This window comes from Aptenodytes patagonicus, chromosome 4 (assembly GCF_965638725.1).
Source record: "Aptenodytes patagonicus chromosome 4, bAptPat1.pri.cur, whole genome shotgun sequence".
Taxonomy (NCBI): Eukaryota; Metazoa; Chordata; class Aves; order Sphenisciformes; family Spheniscidae; genus Aptenodytes; species Aptenodytes patagonicus.
In genome coordinates, this window is record NC_134952.1 from 25926253 (window position 1) to 25952398 (window position 26146).

The 26146-nt window shown below is 38.0% G+C and overlaps 1 protein-coding gene across 1 annotated transcript; it reads right to left on the reverse strand.

Moving 5' to 3' along the window:
* Positions 1-810: 810 nt before the first annotated feature.
* On the reverse strand, positions 811-25035 carry RELL1 (RELT like 1). The gene is made up of 7 exons (XM_076336080.1): positions 24897-25035; positions 13356-13598; positions 11355-11426; positions 9654-9711; positions 6812-7051; positions 5967-6154; positions 811-2423 (listed from the first exon to the last, which is right to left on the reverse strand). The coding sequence occupies exons 1-6, from the start codon at positions 24982-24984 to the stop codon at positions 5974-5976; spliced, it is 882 nt and encodes a 293-aa protein (XP_076192195.1). The 5' UTR covers positions 24985-25035; the 3' UTR covers positions 811-2423; positions 5967-5973.
* Between the last annotated feature and the right edge of the window lie 1111 nt (positions 25036-26146).

The window sequence follows — 26146 nt, forward strand, 5'->3', positions numbered from 1 at the left end:
CCTACAAAATAGCAGTGTAGTGTTAAATGCAGTGAAACAGGCACAGTTTCTAAATCCTCTTATTGAAGTAGCAATGCGCAAATCAAATTCTTGCACATATCAGGTCTTATAATACCTTATGTAAGCATTTTATACAGGTGAACAATGTTTTACATATCCAACACATTTTCATTTCTTTTATTCTACATATTTCCAATGGAATCAAAATAGAAACTACTTTTAAATTAAGTAAAAAAATACATATTTCTGTTTAAACTGTCTTCCACCCTTTTGGCAAATTTACTTGCAGTACTAACCCATCATGTATCAAAACACAGTATTATCAAAATACACACACACACCCTTTTTTTTTTTTAAAGCTTTTGGGACAGTCTATAACTGTGTATCTCCTTTCTGAAAGTTACTTGAAACTGCTTGGTTTTGCCCAATACTCCCTTTTTCCAGTAACATTTTATACTCCTAGCTCTCAATCTCTTGGAAACTGAAAGCTAACTACTATAACCAATACTAATTAAATACTTCTAGAAATATCAGCTCTTCATACAAATAATCAAGTGAAGCCTGAAGAAGAAAAAAATTCAAGAATATTAAATGTAAGCCTGTAAGGTGAGCTTGGTGTTTATGTTATACTTAAATACTGAAGAGATTTCATAAGCCAGGTTTAAATTAATGGGAGCAGGGATGCTAAACACTCAAGTTCCAGTCCTGGCCAAACAGTTATTTTGTGTTCTCAAGGATGGACAATTATATCTAAAAATATCCATTTTATAAGGAACAATAAACTATTTATTCTTTTCAGAGCTGGGGGGGGGGGGGGGGGGCCCACAGGCAGCAAATATAGCATTGGTGGAAAGTATATATTGATAGGTCCAGGCAGTATCTCATGGATACAAGTAGAAGGAAGACCATCAGCAGCACATACTTTCAGCAAGAGTGAAATAAACTTGATGTTTCCTGACAAGATGTGGGCGTATCTAATATATAAGCAAGAATATTAATTTTTATCTTTGTACACATTGGTTGTTAACACTGCATGAACTGATGAAGAAACCTTATTCTCAGATCTGAAGGAGAAACACAGAGCACTTGGACTAAAAGGATTGAAAGTATTAATTTAAAACAAACCAATTTCAAAACAAACACTGATTTTCATTGAGTTCATAAAGCAGATTAAGTTACTTTACAGTTCTCAGAATATAGTGCAATCTCTACTAAAATGCATTAAATTAGAGCTTATATTTTTAGGCACTCAGAACAAATGTTATTTTTCAGTTTCCATTACACAGCAAAGTTTGCTGAAGCATTGCAAAGATTTCCCTCCTAAAAACAAGTAACAGGGTAAAGCAGAGATCATGATAAGTAGACACAAAGAATTAACATCACAAAACCATCACTGGTATTTTTAGCAGTTAGTCACGCTTAAAATATGAAGGGAGTGACACTGGCTTAAGATTTTGGTGCCAATGAAAACAGCTACCCTCAGTCCAATAAAGCCACTCTGAAGTACTTTAGTATATACGCCATTAATTTTTAATGCCAAATATTCCATATCCTTATCTAATGGTTGAAATATGCTGCCTTAGCTTAATAAGGAACCTAAGGGTAAAAACAAAAAGGAAAGGCAAAACTATTAGGCATTCCTCAAATACGAGTGAGTAGTTACAAGAACATGGGAGAACAAGTGGCCTTGAGGAAAGTAACCTTCCCAAGAGCTCACCCAACTGCATAGAAAAAGATGCTCTTCAGCCTATGTTAAGTAGTAAGGGAGAGGTAAGGTGGGGGGAAGACAACAATTTACTGTTAACATCTGCATATAGCTGAACCACTGTACTGTGAAGTACCCTTCAGAGTCCGAGGGCTTACGCACTAAAGGCACACATGCAGATTTTGGCTGACATAATTACTTCCTTGTATGTTTTGCTTGGCTAATAGCAGTTAGATTAAAAGAATATTTTCATCTTCCAGAAGACAGGCTTTTATCTTCAGCAAACACTTGTCAATTCTGGAGGGGAAGAACAGAGGAGAAAAATCCAGAGGGACCAGAGGGATGAACACAGTTTATCCATAGGGTAATCATATTACTGGTAGTATTGAGCTCATTAAAAATGCTCAAAGTACAAAATAATTAAGATTATTTGATAAGGCATTTACATATAAGTGTTTGGACAGGAAAGGTATTTTTTCTTTCCAAGATGAAGCCTAACATTTGGTATGAGGTCCACACAGCTCAATAGTATTTTACTGTCTAAATCTTACTGATTTTACTCGTGAAAAACCATTAAGTGCTTAACCTTGCAGGGATGCCATCACAGAACTTGTAAAATGCTAGTGCCATAAATACATTTCCTTAAATAGTATGCATCTCTTGAGATTTTCAGTTTTCTCCAAAGTGCTAGCAGACAAGCTTCTTCCAAAAGTTCCACCTGCAAGAGAAGAAAACAATTCTAAAAATAAACCTAAATAGCAGAATTAGTTTTAGGATGAACACGCCAATTAAAAAGTTATCAGATGCTCTGAAATGGAAAAAAAAAATGGCACAATCACATGAAGTGGTTGCATGCATTGCAAGTTTAGCATATGAAATCCTAAAGGAGATGAACTAAAAATTCAGCTGGTACTCATGAAAAGGATGGACAAACACATGGACAAACTGACAAAATCACACCACAGTGCAAAGCACACCCAACTTCGAAAAGGATACAGGAATGGAAAATGTTACACAGCTTCAGTGCACCAGTACCTTAAGTTTTTGTTTACCCAGTAGCTTACAACAGATGTGCAAGAGCTCAACTCAAAATTTTGACTTCAACTTTCAGCTGTATATCTACTACTGGTTTTTTATGTGCCACTAAGCATATTTTAAACTTAACTGATGAAATGGAGTCTGCTAAGAACATGGACCTCGGAGACATGGAGAAGACATGCTACAACTTCAAATGATGCAGCCAGCAAGACACTAGGCTAAGCTGAAACACTGTAGAGGTCACTTAAGAAAATACTAAGAACATGTCAGTTTAGGGGAAAAAAGCCCTGAAGGAGAGTAGCAGTGAACACAAGCAACCAGCAATATTACATCATGGAGGTACTGCCCAACCCAGGCATTCCATCTCATACAGGAACTCTCAGTAACAGCAGTTAAAGTCAGGCTACAAAGCACAAATCTACTGCCTCAAATGCCGGAACAAACCTTTTCTGGCAGTAGTTAAACACACATTTGTGTCTGCCTCCTTCCTCTGCATCTGAAGATCTGAGCCAAATTCTCCAAAGCTATATGCTTATAATTATAAATTTATTGGCTGGAGACACAGAAGTCTTAAATGCTGCTTATCTGTTCAGTTTCAGTAAATTAAGCTATAATAATTTATTAGAAGTCTGAAATAAGTAATTGAAGTAAAGGTCTAACTACTACTTGTTTATATGTGAGCAGCTTTTCATGGCAGTGGACAAAAACTGATTTAGAACCGTGCTAGGGAACAATATCATAGTCTTTCAAGCAAGATCTGTTTATTTTTTGCAGTGCACATCAAATAGGCCTGGCTAGTTTCCCAGATGATTTACAAAATAATTCTGTTGGACTGGAGAGACCTTTACAAGAGATTCTACGGAGCCATTTCTCTGCTATTAGAACATTTGTTTTCAGAAAGGGCAATACTTTAATCCTAAGGGAGGTGCTACAATAAAAAGCTGCCATACATGGACATTTAATTTTTTTATAGCTATACTATCATATCTCTCTAGAGAACAGCTTATTTTTCAATTAAAGTAGTAATGGTTTAAATTTAGAGAACAACTTTTAGGTGGTTACAGGGAACAGCTTTCTTATTTAGGAGAGGAAAGAACAAATTAGAAAGAAAACTGGACTCCAAAACATTTTTAGAGTGATTTCAAAAGATGATTTTTTTTCTTTTTTAAAATCAAAGTGCATTGGAATTAACTTTATTTTTATATACGCCCTTTTCTTTCTATTTCTAATGTTTAAAGAGAAGATAACTAGTCTGCCTTTAAGTCAAAAAATCATATTATGAACAGTCTGATCATGCTACCATTAGAGATATAGAAAGGAAAAAAACAGTCACAGGAGTAACAAAACAATTAGCTGGGCATGAAAATGCCAATGCAGCCAGTGAAGGAAGAGGTTATCTCCTATTGCATTTGGATAATATTGATTTTTAAAAAGGGAAGAAAGGAAAAAGAAACCACACTACCAACAACAGAAAAAAACAAAACAAAAAAACTGAGCACCAGGACATAATTCTGAATCAGAAAATAAGAGTAAAGTTTGTCTTTCACTGACATCTGTAGATCCTTCACAGATTACAGAGTAGCAATGAGACAGCAGCCACTAGAAAGCTATGATTTGTCAAAATTTGCCACAGAAAAAGCAGCAAAACAAAAAAACCCAACCATCCTTACAATCTATCATCTACCTCCAAGGCAGGGCCAGCTGTATTTACACTGGTTTTGACAAGCATTTGTCCAGCCTGGTCTTACAAGTGTCCAGCAATAAAGATATGACAGCTTATTCCAACTTCTTAATTTTTGAAACCTGAACTCCACCTCCTTGCAAATTAGCCTACTATTTACCTTCTTATCCACTGAGCAAAAAGAACAATTTACTTCATTACCCTCCACAACTTTTTAAACATTTGGAAGCATACCACATCTCCAAGTCTTTCTTCCTCTATGGCAATGGTTCCAAAAAACTGGGTATAATTTAATGATGAGGCACAGAGTCCAGACAAATACACTCTGCTTAGTTCAACAGTTATACCTGTGCTGCCAGTAAAGGCTGGAAATATCCCATTGCATACCAGCTCTCTACTTTGTCTTCCTTTCTAAATTGATACAATTACAGAATGTTTTCTTAATGAATAAACAGATATAAAGAAAAGGCCACATCTTGCACCTTGGCCTTTCAGAATTTAACCTCAAGACACTCGAGGGATTTTGGGTCCTGTTACATTTTTAAATATACCCAATTTCCACCTGTGCATTTCCCTCATATTTGAAGTTACTGAGAGTTTGAAACTGGACTGAGCTGACACAACATGACTTTATCCTCTCTCTCAGCATACAGAGAGTTTGGCACTGTGCACCTTGGTCACTTTCTTCAAATCTAGTGCCTTTATTTTGTCACCCCAGAACCCCTTTCTTCCCCAAGGGTCAAGCTCTGTATTTTGAATCACATTTGTGTAAAATCACCTTTCCCCTTCAGATTATCAGTGCGTCATCAGTTAGAAGCAAACCATATTAACTTTCCCCCCCACATTCTTAACTGTGAAAAAAAAAATAGTAGTCAGGGGTGCATTCCAAAGCCATGCTAGACACATTTTTGACATGCTTAATGGTGTACCTCAAGCAATTCACTGAAGTTTAGTGACTCAGAAGAAAACCCCAACTTCCTGGCTTAGTAACCTACCATAGATCCCTGCGATACGAGCATTTTCATGTGTCTCCATTCTTATTAGCCAAAGCTCCACTGATCTATCAGAGAAGTACCTAGTAAGCAGTCACCTTATACAAGCACAGTACAGGACAGCAAGAATAAGGAAGAAGCACTGTAGTTATTCCAGTGATGCAGCTGTCAGCAGCATTTGTTTCTTTTGGGTAATAAGCACATTGCCACTAAATCTGAACCATCATTTATTGCCAAAAATTAATACGCAGATGTTTTATTTCTTGGACCAGTGATGCCACCTCCACAAAGTAGTTTTTATTTCAACATCTACTCTAATCACAAAGTCTAAACAAACAATTAGATAAGAATTTGGTGGATAATTTAGCCTTTACCAATTTATCATTGAGTGATCAAATATAATTTTTGCAGACTTCTGTAGAAACTTTTGAAATTGCATGAAAACTCATCTTTCAGTACTGATACATTTTCAACTTCATTTCTCTTTACTGATTACCTTCACTTATTTCACAACATACCACTTTCAATATGAGTTTCCAATGTTTGATACCTGCAGTTTACTCTGAGCTTCTCCTCTCTTGCATCTCCTGTTTCACAGGCATGGCACGTGCTTCACTTGCTTCCTGTTTCACAGGTGTGGCAGGCATATCACCATTGACACTCTCCACACCACTAACAGACATCAAGCTTTTCCGTTCTTTGGAATTCGATTTGTGCTCCACTTTTGTGACTCTAAATCTGAGGTAAGCAAAAGAAAGATTCAGTTGTATTTCCCCAGGGATTAGTTAGATTGTTCTTAGTACCCAGTGTATGGACAGGAACACATTTTCCGGTCCCAAGACCTAGACATCAGAGCAGACACCCACACGGACCCAGCTTCACTTCAGAGCAATCTTCCTTCCTGTTACCTACATGTACTTTTAATACTCACTACTGCTTAACCACACTTTCTCAGGGAACTGTGTTTTAAAGTAGAATCCACAGATTGCGTACTACTTCTTAGAACAGTAATTTTCTAAGACAACTACAACATAAGCTAGGAATTGAAAATAAAACAGAATGAAGTGGTTTCTATAGCTCACACTTACTTGAGAAGTATCAAATTCAGAAACAGAGGAATTTATTAGTGTGCAATCCTTGTTTCTTTTTAGCCAGTATCAATAGAGCAATAGCTTTGGATTTATACCCACAGTAAATCCCCATCTATTTACATAGTTCTAAAAAAAAAAACACACACATTTACTTCTTCCAGAAATAACTTTAGTCTAATAGTAACAGGGTTACAAAAAACGATCACTATGCTATAAACAGAGTAGAATCAATGGATATCTGACCCAACACAGGCCACTGTAGCATCCCTAAGAAAAGTATACAATAAAATGACCTAAGTCTTACCTTCCCACAGAAAGGACTGTAACTTCTCCAAGACGACTTCTTCTGTGCTCTTTAGATTTGTGAGCTGGCTTTATAAGGTGCCATCGTTTGTGGCTACAACGAGTACAAACATCCTTTTCTACTACTCCTCCAACAGTATGGAAGTGATGGCCTTTGCAGCTGTGTTTAAACGGAACAGCACCAGGTGACAAAGGAGACTCTGGACTCGTTGGACTCCCAGGAGAGGTAGGAGATAAAGGGCTGTAGGAAAAAGTATAAAGGAAATTTAATGTTTACTATAAAAACCTGTTTCTTAAAAAGGAAAAAAAAGATAAAATATAACCTTCAGTTATGCCTAGTGAATAGCTAGTTTTTCCAGGGACCATTTATTTGTGAGGATGTCTGGTTTAAGGTTCCCTCCGATACCGTATTTTTGCAGTTAAAAATCACTTCCGTAAATTAATTCAGCTGCAGTCATGGGGTTAAGGTAACTAACACAAAGGGCAAGGAAATGAAAACAAATCAGGCTAAAATAGAAGAGAACAGGTTACATTAACTTATACTGATGAAGACATCTAATTAGCTGATTAATTTCACACTTGGAGAACTATGGAAACTATTTCAGAATTGTTACAGTACCTCTAAGAACTCACAGAAGAGCATAGTCCCACAATATTGCAAAGAGGCAAAACTGTCTACCACAAAGAGAAAAGGAATCAACAGATCATTCAGCTTATGCTTCAGAAAAACTTTTTTTTTTTTAAAGTACATCGAAAGAAAGAAAAAGCAGTACAACCACCAAAAGGCATTTATTGAGAGTATTTAATCAAATCTCTTCTAAAACAGAAAAGCAGATAGTATAGATAGAAACCAGAAGATGTACTTTTTTGGACTTCAGCATCAAATTTGACACTGTCTTGCAACACATTCTCCTAAAGCAAGCTAAAGCTGAGTGCATTAAAGGTGAAATTACTGTAGCGTAAGATAGCACACCTTGTTGGGGAAAGGAAAAAAAAAAGACATACCAGAAGGTTATACATCAGTAGCTTACTATGAAACTGGAAAGACATACTAAATGTGGTTATTCTGGTCCTGATGATATTGAGTGTTTTAAATAGTTCCTTGGATAATGGAATAGAAGAATAGCTAAAGTACCCATAAACTTTGGGTCACCCCTAGTAACTGTAGAGGACAAGATGAGAAATTCAGATGATCAGAGGAGAGCATGTGTGTGGAAGACATTCACACATACATGAATCTTATGGGTAACAGGGCAGTAAGGGTAACACAAATTTCAATGCTTTAGCAGAAAAACTTTACAAACCCAGATTAAAAAGCAACTAGCCAGACGATCATTCTTCAGAAAAAGAAGGTGAAGATCAAAAGCTAAACATGAATCATTATGATGGCATTGCTTAAAAAGGACAAATTTCACAGTGGAAATAACAGGAGTATAACCTGTGAACCTAAAGTTACATCACTCAGCATTAATCACGCCTCAGCTGAACATTCCATCCAGTTTTAGAAGTGTTATTTCAAGAAAAATACTAACAAACTGAGGAGACTCCAAAGGAGAACAGAAAGAACAAATTAAAGAAATAAAACATGCTGTAAAAGACTGGAGTTACTTGGATGCTTATTTTCAAAACAAAAATATTGACAGGAGACATTTAATGGTCTTCAAATAAATAAGAGAATGCTATTAAGGGAAATAAAATCTGTTCAACTTCTGAAGCAAAGACAGGAACTAATGGCTTTAAGTGGCAGAAGTGCAGATTTTACTTAGCCATTACTATTCCTATTGTTAGGAAGCGTTTCATAGTGCACCGAACTTAAAGAAATACAGTAGATTTGCACTTCAGTTACTAAAGCTTTAGGAGTATCTGTCAGAAATGACATAAGAGCAAACAATCTTTTTTCCATTCCCCTTCTTCTATTTTAATTCACCACTGAAACAATAGTCTAAAACACCCAAAATAACATCAGACATGCCTACACAAAAAGATTGAGTTAAAATTCAAACAAATATTTCTGCTGCACCATAAAAGTTTAAAAATAATCCCTATACTTGAGAACTCTTTCTGTAAGTTCAATTTTTTTTCTTCAATAACTAAGCCTCTCATCATTAAAATAGGTGATAAACAGTTGCATACTCAACTCTGTTTTGCTAAAACTATACACTCCCACTTCTTTTATTAGTGACACAGTATTACTTGAACCTTCATCTTCTCTGCCTTGAATATGAACACAGGGTTACATATGAAGAGTATTTAAAGTAGTACAGATATAGTTTAAAGGTCCTTATGTACAGATATAAGTACTTTTACACAAATGATGCATCTGCAACTCAAGGACTGAACTTTCTCTGCATAGTTCTCTAAACAGGTGTGTAGTAAAAAAAATAAGAGGTAGGTCAGCCAACGTATATTACCACAATTATAAAGAAAAAAGTAAACCAGAAGGAGACATAGGAAGAGATGTCTATTTTAGGTTAGCGTCCATACAAATGAAACGAGTGCTGCTTCTGTTCTTTCAAGTCAGAGTAGCTTTGGACTAAGCCACCTTGTAAGTAACTTCACCCTAAAGCAAACAGGTATTTGCAGCCCCTGTAAATCTTTAGCCCAAAAAGCAATCAATCCGTATCACACACCTAGAACACATAACCAGAAGAGCCAGTTACTAACCCAGGGCATACATTAAAATTTAGTGACTCAGAGACACCACAAGGAAATCAAAGTATTAACCTCTTGCTGATAACTCAAGGAAGTGATGTAGTCTTAAAAGCGCTCAGGAAATAAAATCCTTTGAAAGGGTACGTTTTTAGCTGCCTCAGGAAACATGCATTAAAAAGTTGAGTAATTACCTTTCAGGTTCAAAGACACTGCTATCTGCTACCATGGCCTTTAACACATCAGCATTTGCTGCAATGAGAATAAATAGAACTCTTCAAAAGTGTACAGCTCTAACTTCAGGAAAAAACAAACAGCAAAATTAAAGGTCCTCAAAGAAATTTCATCTAAAAGAAGGACGACTACATGATGTATATCTTCAAAAAGGCATGAGAGAAAATTATGGAAAAGAAGTGTTAATATGATTCTCTGGGATTTTCTTAACATGAGCTTCTAAAATTACAGTTCATATTGCACTCAAAGCTCTGCCCCAATACAAGCCATATAACGTAGCCACCTGCACAACACTCCCAAACAAGACCTCTAAAAATTTTAAAACATCCATTTGACCATAGGAGTATCATCACCTCACATGTATAAAGCAACTTCAGATTAAAAACAGTTTAAGTGAGCCCTACAAAATGTAAATTAATTATCAGCCAAGAACTACCAATTGCTCATGTATTCTAAAAAACACATGGGGTACCTAATCTCAACCTCAAGGAAAAATACACAAGCTCAAAGCCCTAACAGTTATTAAGGAAAAAAAACACAAAACCAACCCCACAAACAAACCCAAAACCACAACTTTTCCAGAGGACTAGTCTTCATTCAGAAGTAACTCAAAACCAGTTCAATACTTAGGAGAACTTTGATTTATACAAATGTAAAATTAAAAGGCTAAAAGTTCTTGTACTATCAAGACATGCAGTCTCCTAAATTTTTCTTATCATAGAATCATAGAATAGTTTGGGCTGGAAGGGACCTCTAAAGGTCATCTAGTCCAACCCCCCTGCCATGGGCAGGGACATCTTCAAATAAATCAGGTTGCTCAGAGCCCCGTCCAACCTGACATTCAATGTTTCCAGGGATGGGGCATCCACCACCTCTCTGAGCAACCTGTGCCAGTGTTTCACCACCCTCAGCGTAAAAAATTCCTTCCTTATATCCAGTCTAAATCTACCTCCCTTTAGTTTAAAGCCATTCCCCCTTGTCCTGTTGCAACAGGCCCTGCTCAAAGGTTTGCTGCTATCTTTTTTATAAGCCCCCTTTAAGTACTGATAGGCTGCAATAAGGTCTCCCTTCTTCTACTGGGCAAGTACTAACCAAGCATTCCATGGGCTGCTTAACTGTGATTTTATTTTTTCAGTCATATCTTCTTCTTTATCCTTTACTTTGCACACACAGCACATGAAGATATCATGTGCAAAATTCAATGTTAGGGCTAGTCTACCCTATTGTCTCAGTTATGCATAAACCCTTCATCACACAACAGCTGCAAGAATTGTTTCAAGACAAAAAGTTTAATCTGGTCAAAACATAAAAGTTTCACATGCTTTAAACATTGCCATTAAGAAAGCAGCCTTGAGCTTTTACTTCACAAACAAAACAAAAGGATGAACCAAAAAAAAAAATCAAACACCCAAATAGCTAAAATATCAAGAAATGCATGAACCAAACTTACCACACAAAATAATTTTCAGGTAAGCAAAAAACTTCCCTATTTTGTTTGAATTTATTGCCTTCTGAAGGCAATCTCGAAGAGTTAAGCATGTACAAAATGGTTATTAAATGAAAACACATGAACATACCATATCCTCAGAATATCTGAAAAAACACATTTGTTATAGAACACCATCACAAAGGCTTATAATTTCAATATCACAATACTATACCTTCATTTTTCATAATGTAGTTAACAATTTGTCCCACAGTGTCGCTATTCTCATGTATAGTTTCATTCATTTCTGTGCAAGGAAATAAATATGTTGTCAATATCTTGGCCTTCAGAATCAAGAATTGAGTTATTTTAAAACAAAGTAAAACAAAAAAACCCAAGCCAAAACAAAAACAAACACACACCAGAAGAAGTTACATTAAAAAAAGACAAGATCTATTGTCACTTTGGAGGGAAAGCTTAGATAAGATGTTTTAGTCCTTATTCAGGAAAAAATACAAACGAAAGTTTATGGTCTAGTGGAAGGTGTGTCTGCCCATGGCAGGGGGGTTGGAACTAGATGATCTTTAAGGTCCCTTCCAACCCAAACCATTCTATGATTCTATGAGTCTACACATCAGCTCTAACATTCATCTAAGACTTTAATAAACTCAATTTCACAAGCGTACGTCAAGATTCCTTCTATAGCTAGTAAGGAGGAGACAAACAAGAGAGCAGTATTTCTAATCCTAACAATAGGGAAGAAAAAAACAAACAAAAAAAAATCATTAAGCTATCTCAAGTCACTATTTTAAAATAGGTATTATTGGCTTCTAGTATAACAGGGATTCAATTTAAGCTTTTCACCACATCTACAAGGACATAACATTTGATTTTTTTAATTTTAAAAAAATTATCATATGACTACAGGAGCAAGGGATTTAAGAAAGAAACCTCATGACTATACTTAATACTTTTGGAATCGATTGCACCCATTAACAATACTGGAAGCTTCCCCAGAATAACCTCAGAAGGCAGAGAAAGATCGGGGAGAGAAATAGAACAATGAGGAGGCACAGCTCTGTCCTTCCCTAATAATTGTTATGACTAGCTTTATAAAAAAAAATTAAAAAAAAAATCACAGGATTGAGGCAAGTTTGATAGAGTCAAATTTAGGGTCTTACCTAAGTAGTAAATTAGGGGCTTCCCCATCTCTGTACCCACGCTTCATCTTCATCCTAATACCTGCAACTTTGCAATGCAACTTAGGACACAGCTACCTCCCCAAACTAAGACCTAAAAGTTGTCCCCCCTTTTCATTACCACTCACCTTGCTGTTACCGCTCAAGTGAACTAATAGATCAGATAGTCCCATGCACTGCATACATGCCCCAGGCAGTAACTGCTTAAGAACATACTGACACATCATTACCACACCACGAAGCTCTACCCTTACCACAGAGCCACTGTAATTTGCACTTACTATGAACCTACTGACAGTAATTAATTGGGAGAAGGGAAGAGGCCCTAAGTATTTACAAGTGACTTGGCCCTTGTATTTACTTAGCCAAATGCTATACTGGGTTAATATAGCCTTTCCTGAGTGATAACACTTTTCTTGGGTTTTTTCAAGTAAGAGTAGATGGGCATAAGGAATCATAAAACAAAGAGGACAAACGAACAAACATTAGAACAAAAACAAAGGTATCTTTAAGAAAAAGTTATAAGCAGCACACATTACATAAAACAGAATGTACACAGTCAGTCCAAAGGCTCAGTTTTATAACAAGAGGGGAGATGAGAACAGCAGCACAACAGGAACAAATTAAGATTGCTAAACATAAAACTAAGATTTTTAGGCTTTAAACAGCAGCTTTTTGTCACTCCTCAGATAGAATTATGTATAATAATACTTTGTTGCTAATAGCACGTGGAATGCAGAAAAGCAATCTAGTGACTGATTGCAGTGTATAGCTGCAAACAAATATACTGCATACTTTGATCCCTCTGGAAGCTCTTGACTGATGTTAGAGGACTTGCATGGGAAACTGGAACACTCCTACCTTTGACTGGCAAAGATCAAAACCCAACAGACACATAATGATAACAAAAATATTTTTCTTAATATTGTTTTGATGTCAAATATAGACAGAGAAATGACAGAAGTCTCACAATAAGGTATTCCATAGTAGTTGCAAGGTAGAGAAATAGGAAGTTGTTTATTAGACTTGTTGATTACCTATTTTTTCATCAAGTTTTTCTTCTTCTACTTGTTCAGCCTCTGTTGTGCAACGATACCCTTTTTTCTTGAGGACATGACAGATGAGGATCCCCAAGAGACCCATGATGAAGAAAACAGGAACCAATGCAAAGGCAATATACTCTAGGTGTTCAGCCTTGCCATCACTGCCATCAGTTTTAGTTGTCAAAGTAGTTGTCTGTAAGTCATAGCTTGACAAAACCTGGAGAAACTCTCCATTACCTACGTAAATGAATAAACACAGTTATTACTATACACTGTAAATCACTTCAAAGTATTTAGAAAATTACAAGTGTGAGCAAACCCCATAGTGTCAATGTGATGTACGTTCTGTGATGACTTGAATGGGCAACACACACTCTACCAGCTGAGAACTCACACCTGTAACAGTAGATATTCCCTCTTCATAAAACAATTACAAAACATCTAACATACAAAAAACGCACATGATATATCTTCAATATAACAGTGAAGAACAAAATATTCTAGCCTGACAGGCTTGTAATCTCAACAAGAGGGCTCACATATTTCACAGAAGAGTAACACCACCATTGCTCCTTGCTCTCATCAGTGAGGAAAATGCCATACCATTCCTCCGGTCCCAAGTTCATGCGAAATTGCTAAAAAAAACGTGAATTCTTCCCTAATATAAAAGTACAGGATTTAGTATTGACCCTTGCAAAGAAAAGTTATCAGGTGTGAGAGAAATAGGCTTAATTTTTTTCTTAACAGTGGGATTTCACAGCACAAAAGAAAGAAGAAAGAAGAATTTACCCTCTACTCATCAGCATACGTGGGCTCGTTCTTCACTTGTTTAAGACTTGGAAACCATTTTGTATTTAAACTTGAAACAGGATGGGAAAGAGGCTTTTTTTGTTTGCAAAGAATTTAAGTTGCAGCATAGACACACACTAACTCTATACCCACAATTAAGCATTTTTGTTTCAATTAAGCTCTGAATTTAACAGATGTATATTCCATGTTATAGATTGGGCTTTTGAACTACCAAAGGTATAGAATATTTATATTAGAAGGGACCTCTAAAGGTTATTAGTCCAAATGCTGCTAAAACCAGCTCTGATTAGATCAGGTTGCACAGGTAAGCTCCACCTAAAGCATGGACATTCCACAACATTTCTGGGCAACCTGTTCCAATATTTGCTCACTTTTATGGCCAATATACACAAATAAATTAAAATCTCAGTACCTTCTCATATATCAAATATAAAAGTATACAAGTTCAATTGTTCAGCTAAATCCAAAAATACATGTTTGCATACTCAAAATTCCTTCTGAGCCTCTACAGTTTATACACACTCCCCACCCCATATAATAAAAATTTAAATATTACTCTTCCAACATGCAAGGATATTATTGCATTTCTACCCTCTATTCTTCTCCTCCACTTCAGCTGAAAACAAATTTTTTGACGTAGGAAAGAATGACAACAAAAAGATCAATAAAAAAATCTAACACTATTTCAAGATACTTTCCATCTACTTGTATTAAAATAGACAAGGCAATTCAGAATTGTTCCATTAATGAAACTGGTTGAAGAGTGAAGACTCAAAAAACATTTACATGACAGTGACAGCTTCACAACAGAAATGTCTAGAACAATCAAATCTCTCCCTTTAAAAAAAAAATAATGGAAGCCTCCAGAAAATTGCTGAAAGACCATTATTCCACAAACACCTCTACTGCATTGGCTGTATAACTAAGTTGTATTTGAAAAATACCAGTAAGGTGACAGATAGCTATGAAAAGATTTTTAAAACTGCAGTTAGGTATTTACCTTAGTTTTCTTTATATCAAAACACTAAGCCTTTTATTTTTAAAGTATTTCTGAATTTTTCAGGACAGTCTTGAATTGCCAGTTCAATAGTAAGTAATACACAAGACTTGCTCAAAGTGAAAAGACACTAGAACTTCTTGGAAGTAATAATTGATAAAACCCCAATTAGCAAAAGAAAAAAAGATGTGTTAAGCATTTCTCTAAACTAATTTTCTAGGCAATAGTAGAAACGTAGAAAAATGGGAAGAAATGCAAACAAATAACAGAACAGATCACAAGGCTGAATGTTAAAACAAAATCTCAGGATGTTTGCTTTGGACAAAGCCAGGTGGTCTAGCTTGCTCCCAAAACCAAAAGAGAAAGCTATTCACTTTTAAGAGAGGCCAGCAATCCCACAGATAATTGTATGCAAAATTTACTAGATAAGTAACCCTTAGAAGCTTTAACTTATGCCTGAGTAGGACAATTGAACAATATATACAATTTCACACTTTAAGGTTGCAACTGTTTTACACTACAAGGAAACAAAAGACAGGAAAGGATAATGGATACAATCATATAACTAAGGAAGTTGATCTTACATACAGTTTATTTGCTTTCTAAGAATTTATAATTCGTGTTTTAATATACCAAAATAAAAGGGTGGTTTTTATTATTTTTGCTAACTCATCAGGTAGCCACACCTACAAAGTCCCCCACTTAATCACACAAAGTAGCTTAATTTACTTCCCAGGCAGGAGAAAAGCCATCACACCATAGAAGTATTATTGATGACTACAACATCTCAGAATCTAAGAAATCCAACTTAAATAGTATACATCACAAGCTCAGAAGGGTATTAATAAGCACCCTTCATGTTCAAATACAAGACAAAAATAGGCAGATGCTTTGGATTTTGCTGCACATTATCCATTTTAAGAATGGATGGGAAAGACCTACTACACTATTTCTAAGACATCAACAGCCACTTACTAGTCAAGCTAACAGGTGGAAGGGCCACAAAATAAATCCAACTCAGCTTTTTACGTTTTCTACCTCTCTTTGTGGCAAGAGCGGCATGCATTGCCCAAACAAATAACATCTCTTAGTATTTTCTCCATAACTGTGGCAGATAATTCCTACTTCAAACCTAGAGAGCAAGTGGGCCTTATCGCATGGCTATTGCATGCTTCAGACTCTCCAAGTTGTGGTTCATTATGATTTCTCCAAAGAGGTCCTTTCCCTTTCAGTCCTCTGCTACCCCCACTGGCTGTGCTCCTGACAGACTGTAGCCCTGAAAACAGTTTTAAACTGAATTACCAAGATGACCAGGGTTTAAGAAAAAATGCCTCAAAAAGCCTTCAGTTTTTAAGCAGTCATTTTACTGAATCAGTATAACCTGTGGTTGGGTAAACTGCTCTACCAAGACAATCAAGAGGCTAAGTAAGCTGAAGTGGGGGAATAAGCAACCATGAGCAAGGACAGATGAACACATCTAGAACAAGCTTTCCTAAAATAAGTGTAGTAACATAGACCCATAGTCTCAGAGTATGCTCCAAAAAAAAAGGGCAGGATTAATTATGTGTAAAAAAAAGAAGTGTGATGTTCTACATAATTATTTTTAAATCATCAACTTGAAACCCCATCAGCTTGACACAGCCACTGAAAACATACATACAATTTAAAACACAAAGCTGATTCACAAAGCTGCATACAATCAACAACAGAAAACAATTATACAAAGGAAATAGGAAAATGGTTCCCAAATACTATTAATGTTCACAGCAAACAAGAAAAAATTCTATATAAACCTGAGCAAATCAAGTTCACAAGCAACTCCAGCGACAGCTTCATTGCATTTTCAGAAGGACAGATCACTGCTGAGCAATCACTAAATACCATCCCCACCCTCCAAAAAAGCAAACCATCAGAAACTAGTCAGGTTGATATTCCCAGCCTACCTAATATATATCACCTGTACATGCTTGCATGGTAAGAACCATGGCTTGAGTTTCTTTGTTTTCTGTTTCTTTTTCTACCTACATAATCTGTTTTATGATTTAGTTTAGTACTTCTGCTTGTAAACTGCCACCTGAAACACCAATGAGAAAACCTCATCAGCTACAATATAATCTGCAGTCAAAAGGTGATGACAATCTAGACAAATTCTCAAAGGAGAGATGCAACCTATACAAGTTAAAAGAAAATTAAAAAAATATACCAGAACTGTGCCTATACTGGCACTTTTTTTCCCTGACAGAAGGATGTTGAAAAACTCAGAATTTATCAACTCAATACTCTGTAGCATAGATTAGTCCACCAATTGGATTGAGATTTAAAGAGCTTTTGAACTAGGCAGGAAAACATACTTAATTTTTTTTCGATTTAAAAATGCATTAACAAACAGATATTCCAACATACCAGCCTATATAGATAATCCTATGTGATTTTTCTTCAGTTGTCCTTAGATACCTAAAAATCTAATTCTCCCATTAAAATTCAACAAGATACAAACAACTTTGCAAGGTATTTTGCTTATTACTATTAAAACATTAAATCAATAATCTTCCTATATAAATACATAATTTACACCAAGTCCATAAACTCCTCAACGCCATTCATTTTATCTTCAGAGATGTAAAAATTCACCAAAAGCAAACCAAAAATATCACAGAAGAAATTAATTAGCTGGATCAAATACTTGGTGCTGTGTAACCTTATAAGCAGAGCAAAGCACTCAGCTTTCATTATCAAACACCCTACACATATCAAGAAGTCTGCCCTCAGAAACCTCAGCAGTTATGACATAATGCAAAAACAAGGCTTGCATAGCTAGTGAACAATATATTTTATGTCCCAAGTCATGGCTACATCATCCATTGTATGTTCCCTATTCCTCTTCCCCAGAGGCATATTATGCTTATTAACAGACTGTTGATAGTCTACCTCATTCTCATGATGTATGATGTTGCTTCACAGTGGTTTTTAATGACAAGTTCAGGCCACAGCAATCTTCCTTGACTCAAGTCATGTAGAAATTAATTTGCTTTGGTGTTTTGCTGTCCTGGGATTTTTATATATCTGTCATTGTATACCAGTCTACACATCAAAATTACTTGAAGATGTGATCGAAATAAAAAGACTTAGGAGCAATATTCTGCACGTTTAAAGTGATGCTTAAGCTGTAGATCACAGATTGCAGTCATGCTACTAATTCAGTTCCCATGTACTCGTTTGCTTAAAAATGCGTATGTTAGGTATTGAACCTGAATATTGTCTACCCTTACTTAATCCTTACCTAAAAAGTAAAATATAAGGATAGTCAACCTCAGACAAGTCTTTTACACTGGTTCTAATCATTACTACTCTGACACAAAGATAGTGTTCTTCCATCTCAGTAATGGCTCAAGAAAATTTTACAGCACCTTTAGGAAACAGAATATAGGAGGAAAAAAGTTAGCACATTAATTAAAAAATATTTCATCCTTCATTAAATTTCAATTTTCACATGGCCTAGACATATCTATTAACATTCTAGTTAAACACTGTATTCCCTCCATATTAGTAAAATAACATTTGACCACAAAAATATTCCAAGACTACAATGTCTTGAAGGCTGTGATAAAAACGAAGCTGGAGCAGGCCATCTAAGCAAAGGTATTGCTCTGTAACAGACTTTCTTTCCCCTTAAGGTTTTATAAACTCGCAGAAAAGAGAGATGGCAGCACCTTAGAGAGGTCATCCCACTGTCAAAAAGCAGGATTAACTGTACCTAGACAGCTATCTGCCAAGCATGGCTAAAGATCGTGCAAAGGTAATAGCTTGCCCTCCACACCTATTTTCTTTCTCACTGCAAGTGGAGGGTCAGAACAATTGCTCCTTTAGTATCTACTACCACAGTATCAGATTCTGCTTGCGCTGAGTTACAGAATCACTCTTTCCTTGGTTTTAGCTGCATGTACTTGAAAAGATTTTACACTTGGCATGATCACTAGGACCTCCCCAATATGAGCCCCAGTTATCTCAAAGCTTTGCCTTTAGTATTGATCTAAATAGACAATTCTCAAACTTCTCATAAAGCACATGAGAAACTTCTAGAAATTGCTTAAAGAACAACTCAGATTCTTGAAAAATAAACTCTTCTTGTAACAAAGATCAAACCTGTTTAGTTGTTACATAAGCAATATAAAACTCATCATTAAAATAATGCATTATATTTATTTTTCTAAATCTCCTATACTAAACTTAAGCATAATCTACATCTAGCTGATTACTTCGAGCTGATTACAGTTGGTTTTGTATTGTTTAATTTACAGAAAGTAGCCCATAAACAATGATGTAATCTTCTCTTTGCTCTACTGATAAAGAATCCTATTTGGTTACTCTGGATTTTGCCCATTACGCCCATGCCATTTATTTCTCATGTCCTGCCTTTTAAAGAATTTTGTTTACATTTTATGAATTTGATTGTTCTAGCAATCTACCTACTAAAAATAAGTACATACATATTCACTATCATCTTCTCCATAAAGTTCAAGCAGTTACATGATCGTATATCCTGCTTTCAGGCACGAAAATGAAATGTAACTATCAATCTCACAGTATACAGAAACAAACTATTGTTTGCCTTAATGTTAATTAATATTTAAAGAAATTAAATACGATCAATGTACAACCTACTTAAGTACAAGACAAATGAAATATTCAGATATGGCATATGACCTGCTCAAACATCTCAGCTAGGCATAGCTAGAAAACACATCTCAGTAGCAACATCAGCTTATGCATTTCTCCCCCTCCTTACCATTAATGTGCCAGTTCACCCATCTGTGGAAAAAGAGCAGTCACTTAAGATTCAAAATAATTTAGACAGAATATGGTTTGCTTGGGTGGTTTTTTGGGGTTTTTTTGTTTTGTTTTTGGGTGGGTTTTTTTTTTTCCTTTTTCTTTCTTTCATACCTGGATCACTTCCAGTTCAATTCACCATGTGGACCTACACACAGTTTACAGGGCATAGTCAAAGGACTGCTTAAGCTGGCAACGCCACAAGGAGGAATGGCCAGGCAGCTGTGACCTCAGTTCACCCTGCAAGGAAAAGGCATCTGATGATCATACCTAATGCTTCATCTTCTCCTGGCTCTAGGGGAAGTATACTCTGAACTGCATTAAACTGTAACAACACTTCCTACCTCCAGGCCGGACAGCTAAGGCAGATGGATGTACGCTTTGATTTAAAGCATTCATTTTAAGTATCACTTAAAGTAAATCTTTTTTGATTTTAAGTTACACACTTTTAAATTCAGGCATAAAAATAAAAAAATTGTTTATTAGCTCAATTTCCTAAATACACGCTAAATACCTCACTCTCAAGAATTTAAGAAAACTAACTTTATTTTTAAAAGCTTACTAAGGTAATGGAGTTTTAGTGAAATTAATTAAATGCCAAAAATGGCCAGCTTATGTCCCCTGGCATTTCAGAAGTGATGGGTATTTTCTTAAAAGAAAGCAGCTCTAAATCAGCTATTTACTTTCATTCAGTACATTCAACTTATTTAGATATAAAATAAAGCATTCTACTAGAGCGGCAGTAGAGATTTCTGTTATCAAAGTCTAATTTCACTTTTTAGATTCTTAAGTGCTTAGCAGTGAATTTGTTTAGATCTCTGACAGTAATTATGTACTGATTTAATACAGGTTCTTAGTTATTTTAACGATAATAAATTTAGCCAGAACAGTTCACTGCGACTTCAAATTAAATATACTTTTTAAGAGTTATCTGATTTAAATAGTATTTATCTATTCTGGACACTACAGTCAAATTGCCTTTGCATAACTAAGCAGATGAAATAACAAGCAATTTCAATCACAAGTCAAAATATATCACTGCCTAAAACAGGCAAACACAAAGATCTTTAGGAAATGTTTGGGCTTCTCTGCCTTACTAGTAAGGTGGTAGCTACAGAAGAGACCAGGCAAACTAGAAAAGGCAGAAAAGAACAGGTTAAAAAAAAGTTTATTTTCTAGAGGAAAAAACTCTTAAGTGAAGAAAACCTATTGCCTACCATTTGCTTCGTCTATTGTTCAAGGAAATTGTACTTTAGGGAATATGCATAAACTGAATAACAAAGGAAAAACACTTATCATCAAAGAGGAACATTCAACAAGTTTATAAATTCCGCTTAACTTCTAGCCTCCTTGTAGTAATCAGAACCTACAACCATAAGTGAAATAAGCAGGAAGTTTGATGAGAAAAAGGAAGCCACATGATGAAAGAACATACTAACAACTAGTAACAGTAATGCCAGTTGCCTTAGAGGTTAAGCAAGGTCGTTTAAGGTTTGCTGTTAAGGACAGACCGCAAAACCTTCATTACATTTGTCAAAAGCAGTATCTCAAAAAAGTGAGTGGAAGGATCAACCACATTTCTTTAAAGCTCGTTCTAACTGCACCTACTTTGAGAACACACGCAGCAAGTCTCGGGGATGACCTACCTGAACATAATACCTAACAGCATCCTTGCTACCCAACGTTGTATTCAAAACCATAAAACTGCAAGTCTTTCATAGTACCTCAAGCTGGAGCCTGCTAAGAGTCCTTAAATTAGAGGCCAAGTCTTTGGCTCACTGAAGTCACCACAAAAACTGTGATCGTGGGCAAATTTTGCGGTAGGTCTGGAAAGAGAGCTTTCTACTCTGAACTCTGAGAGATCAGTCTCCACCCTGATGAGTTCTTTCCCAATTCCTATTTATTTCTAATTTGCATGCCCTATCAACACTTTCAGTAAGTTGTCTGCAAAAAGTTTTAGGCGGGCTTCCCTGAAAGCCTGGGCATCAGGTGGGGATTCAGAGAGGAGATACCTCCTATGTAAGGATAGGTCCTATTAACAGCAAACAAACTATAGCTAAAAGCATTACTGTATAATGCACATAACCCTGAACTATTTTAAACCATTGCAATTTCTACACTCCCAGATAAAGCTTGTTAGGAACCAAAAAGGAAGACCAAACCTCATACATTATCTTGTCAGTCACCCAGTCAGTCCAAACAATCACACCATGAGGGTATCTGACATTATTAAGAATTCAATGATAAAAACAATGAGAGAAGAGTACCTAGAGCAGTTCTGTTGAGAAAGGGAAAAATTGCAATATGAAGGGCAGTAACAGAGACTCAGTCCATTCCTTGTGTATGACACAATATGTGGTTGATAATGCTGCAGAAACATATACAGAGACAAAAAGCTCATGTTTCACTGTTTACCAGTGTTAAAATTGCAGTGCTTATGGTGTAATTGCTTTGGTCACTACTTCAGCAGCACATAGCACCTACTGCAAAAATACATAAAACTGATGCATTTGCATTTCTGTTGGAAAATTTTTCCTCAAATTTCAGTTTTCAAATAAATTATGCACTGCATGCAGCTACCACATGCATTTAATAAAGCACACTTCACCAGTCTGGCTGTTTAAAAAAAAAATCCTTCCTGGACACACCAGATGTTTAGAAGTATGCCGTATCACAGGTAAATTCACAACTGCAAGCAGCATCTAGCGAGCAGCATTAAATCAATGCTACCAAACACATCATATCAATGCATTTATGCAAACTAACATCCACACTAGTTTAGAGAATCAAAAATCAATTTTAACCAAAATCAGTGTATCTCCTGTGTGAAAATACAGCAGATAAACTGACAGAAAGCATTTGCAAACTCAGAGGAAGGAGAAAATTTTTTCATAGCTTTTTCATTTCCTGCTAGACTTGCCAACTTTTAGCTTTCATAAGCACAATCCTATTCATCTAAATACACCAGATTAAATTACTGCTATCATTATTATATCCTACCAATCCACATGGCATACTAACAGTCCTCCAGCATAACTGCCTTCAAGCTCAATAAAGCAATCCTGAGTATAAACATTTGTAAAAAGTCAGTACAAGCCTATGTATACACATCCTTTGGTTTACTAAAACATCTGTTTACACTCTCTTCAAGATGCCAGTAGTAGGTAAACTGTATAATCTCAACATGTAGAAACATGCAGTAATATGCCAAAGTAACAACCATCAAAGAGCAAATTAATTTTTTATCTGTTAAAAAATATTCTACACTAAAGCAACTGAGAGAAAAAAAAAAAAGAGATGGTCATGATCAAGAAGAGAAGAAAAATCCACAATTCCTCTCCTCCTCTGCATACAAAACTTGAAAAAAATAAGAATTGGGGCCTCGGAGAGCACTAGCTACCAGTCAACAGAAATTTGAAATTCAAAATGCTTAAACTCTTTCAGTGAAATCGATTAGCTGGGGAAAAAAAGGTCTGATAATGCTAGTATCTTTAGTACCATTTTACTGGCCCCAGTTGTGCCTAGCGGTACTTATTTCCTTCCGCTCTCCTGAAGAGAAGGATGGACTGGTTGACAAGCCTTCTATTCCTCTTGCTTTCAGAAAACAAATAGCACATGGTAGATATCTCAATGCTTTCTGACCAAGCTGGCCTGCACCAAGTAATAATTACAGAGGTACAAAAGTAAATATAGAAAGACTAGAAACATTTGCTGCTTAATTTCATGCTAATAAGTATGCCCATGTTAACCATTCCCACTAAGTTTAAAGTTTACTCTAAGACAAGCTGGTACATTCTTTATTAATGTCATACTACCCAAAGGTAACAAAGCTGATCAAGTTGAAAATCACACCAGATAAAAACGAGCATCAGCTTAAACACAAATGTTTGAGAGGCATAGACAACACACAAAAAAGCACTTCAGACTACACAGGCAACAACATCAGTTTCACTTCGAGATAATTAGTACCATAACATTTGGGGTTAGATATAAACAAAGAAAATGTCATTTAAAACTAACTTCCTCTGGCGCTTGTACATGTGTGAGTGTTCTTCAGAGATCTCAAGGGTTACAGTCAACTGAATTTCCACAACCTAAACACTAAGCCAAGTTTAATGTCACAACAAACAGACGGTGAAGTAGAAGCAATTCTTTGATGCATGTCTACCTTGCGAACCATCCGATTCCAGCTTAAAGTGAAATCAACTAGGAAGAGTTACCAGACTCGAGTTTGTATAGCTCATTAGGGTTTTTTCTTTCCTTTTTTCTGCAACTTGTGGCCTTAGCTGACTAAATTAACAGTCCGGGGCAGGCGCTGTCGCGACATTAAGAACCGTTTTATCGCTGAAAAGACTGTCACGGGGAACGGGGACAGCACCGTTTCTCCCAGCCCGCCCGAGCGGGACCCGGGACCCAGGAGCCCCCGCTCCCGCCCGAACGCCCCCTCAGCGCCGCCGTCACCACCGATGGCCGCGCTCCGCGGGGACCGCCCGGCTGACAGGCGGGAGACACTTCGGCCGCTGCGCCCGCGGAGCGCTCGCTCCCCCGCTCGCCCCGAGCTACCCAGGGGGCAGGGCGGAGGGGGACGTGCCCCCTCCTGCTACTCTCCCACGGGCCGTGGAGCAGGGAATCAAACGCCAGGTACCCCCGAGTTACCCGCTTCGGCCCCACGGCGGCGGCGGGGGGGGGGGGTGGGGGGTGGGGAGGAGAAGCAGCGGGGTCAGCCGAGGCACCCGAGTGACGGGAGAGGCCGGCGGGGCCCCGCGGCTCGCACACCCCGCCGCGGAAGCCCGCGGGGAAGCTCAGGGGCCACCGGCAGGGAGCGACGGGGTCCCGGCTTGAAGCTTCCCCTCCGACGGAGCTACCACCCGCAGCGAAGGAGAGAGGCCGCAGCGACCCACCGAGAGTGGAGCGGTTCCTCAGCCAGGCAGCCGTCGGGCCCACCGAGGGAGCAGTCGGCGGGATCCCGCCCGTCGCTGGCGGAGCCATACCCGGCGCCTCGTCCGCGCTGCCTCCGCTTTGGCAGCCGCGCTGCCGCCGCCCGGCCCGGCCCGGCCCGGCCCAGCCCACCGGCGGCGGGGCGCGCCCTGCCCGCACGGCGCCTGCGCGGAGCCGGCGGCCCGGGGCGGTGCTGCGCCGTAGCGTCCCGCCCTCCATGAGGCGGGAGACGCGGGCTGTTCTCCGGCCTGCTGTGGAGGAAAAGCGAGGCTGTACCGCGGTAAACAGCTACAGGCAGGGTGCCCCAGCCTGGCTTTGGAGAAGGGGGAAGGCATTTGTTACGTGCTCCTGTGAGGATTTTTCTGAGGTTGTCCCCCACCCTCAGAAGCAATTTAGTATTGCAGCACCTAGACATGGTTTTCTGAGCCCCACCGGCCCCCAGCCCCCTCAGCCTGGGAAGCTGGAGGCAAGATGGAGATGGGGTATTGTGTCCTAAAGACCCGGGGCAGGCTGAGCTGACTCTTCACCCTGCATTGTCGTGTGCCATAATGGCTCCCAAGCACCTGGGGTGCAGTGCCACCCTCTTGGGGTTGCTCGGGGCCTCTCATCCAGGCAGGTTTAGGTGTGTCTGCCTTGAGACCAATGGGTTTCAGCTGTGGCAGAGAAGGCTTCTCTGCCACTGCCACCCAGGTGGCCATGCTCAGCATGTGGGGAGCATCCTTGGTGCTGGGGCACAGCATGGCACAAGGGCTGAGGAGGTATGGCAGGGACAGTTGCTCTGCATCAGGGGCTCCCCATGCACCTGAGGGGAGCCTGTTATCAGAGCTGCATTGAAGCTACTTAGTGTAAGGGCAGAGCAGTATGCTTCCCCCGAGGGGCCGCAAGGCCTTGTGGAAGTTGCTGCCACCACTGCAGCATTCGCACCGGGACTCTTGAATGTTCAGAAACTAAATATGACCCTGTGTTAACTGTCCCTTAGCGTGTGGGGGCATTGCTCACACTCACCCTATTACCTTTTCCCATCCACGAGGCCTCAGATTCCTGCTTTATTCCTTAATTCTTCAGAGCTACACTCCAGCTTAGATTTACACTCTGGTGAACTAACTCCTGTGCTTAGACCTTGGCCCACTTTGTATTTCAGCATCTGCAACTGGACTTTTCTACTGACGTGGCATGAAACTAAGTAATAGTCTTGTATCAAGGCAGGAGCAAT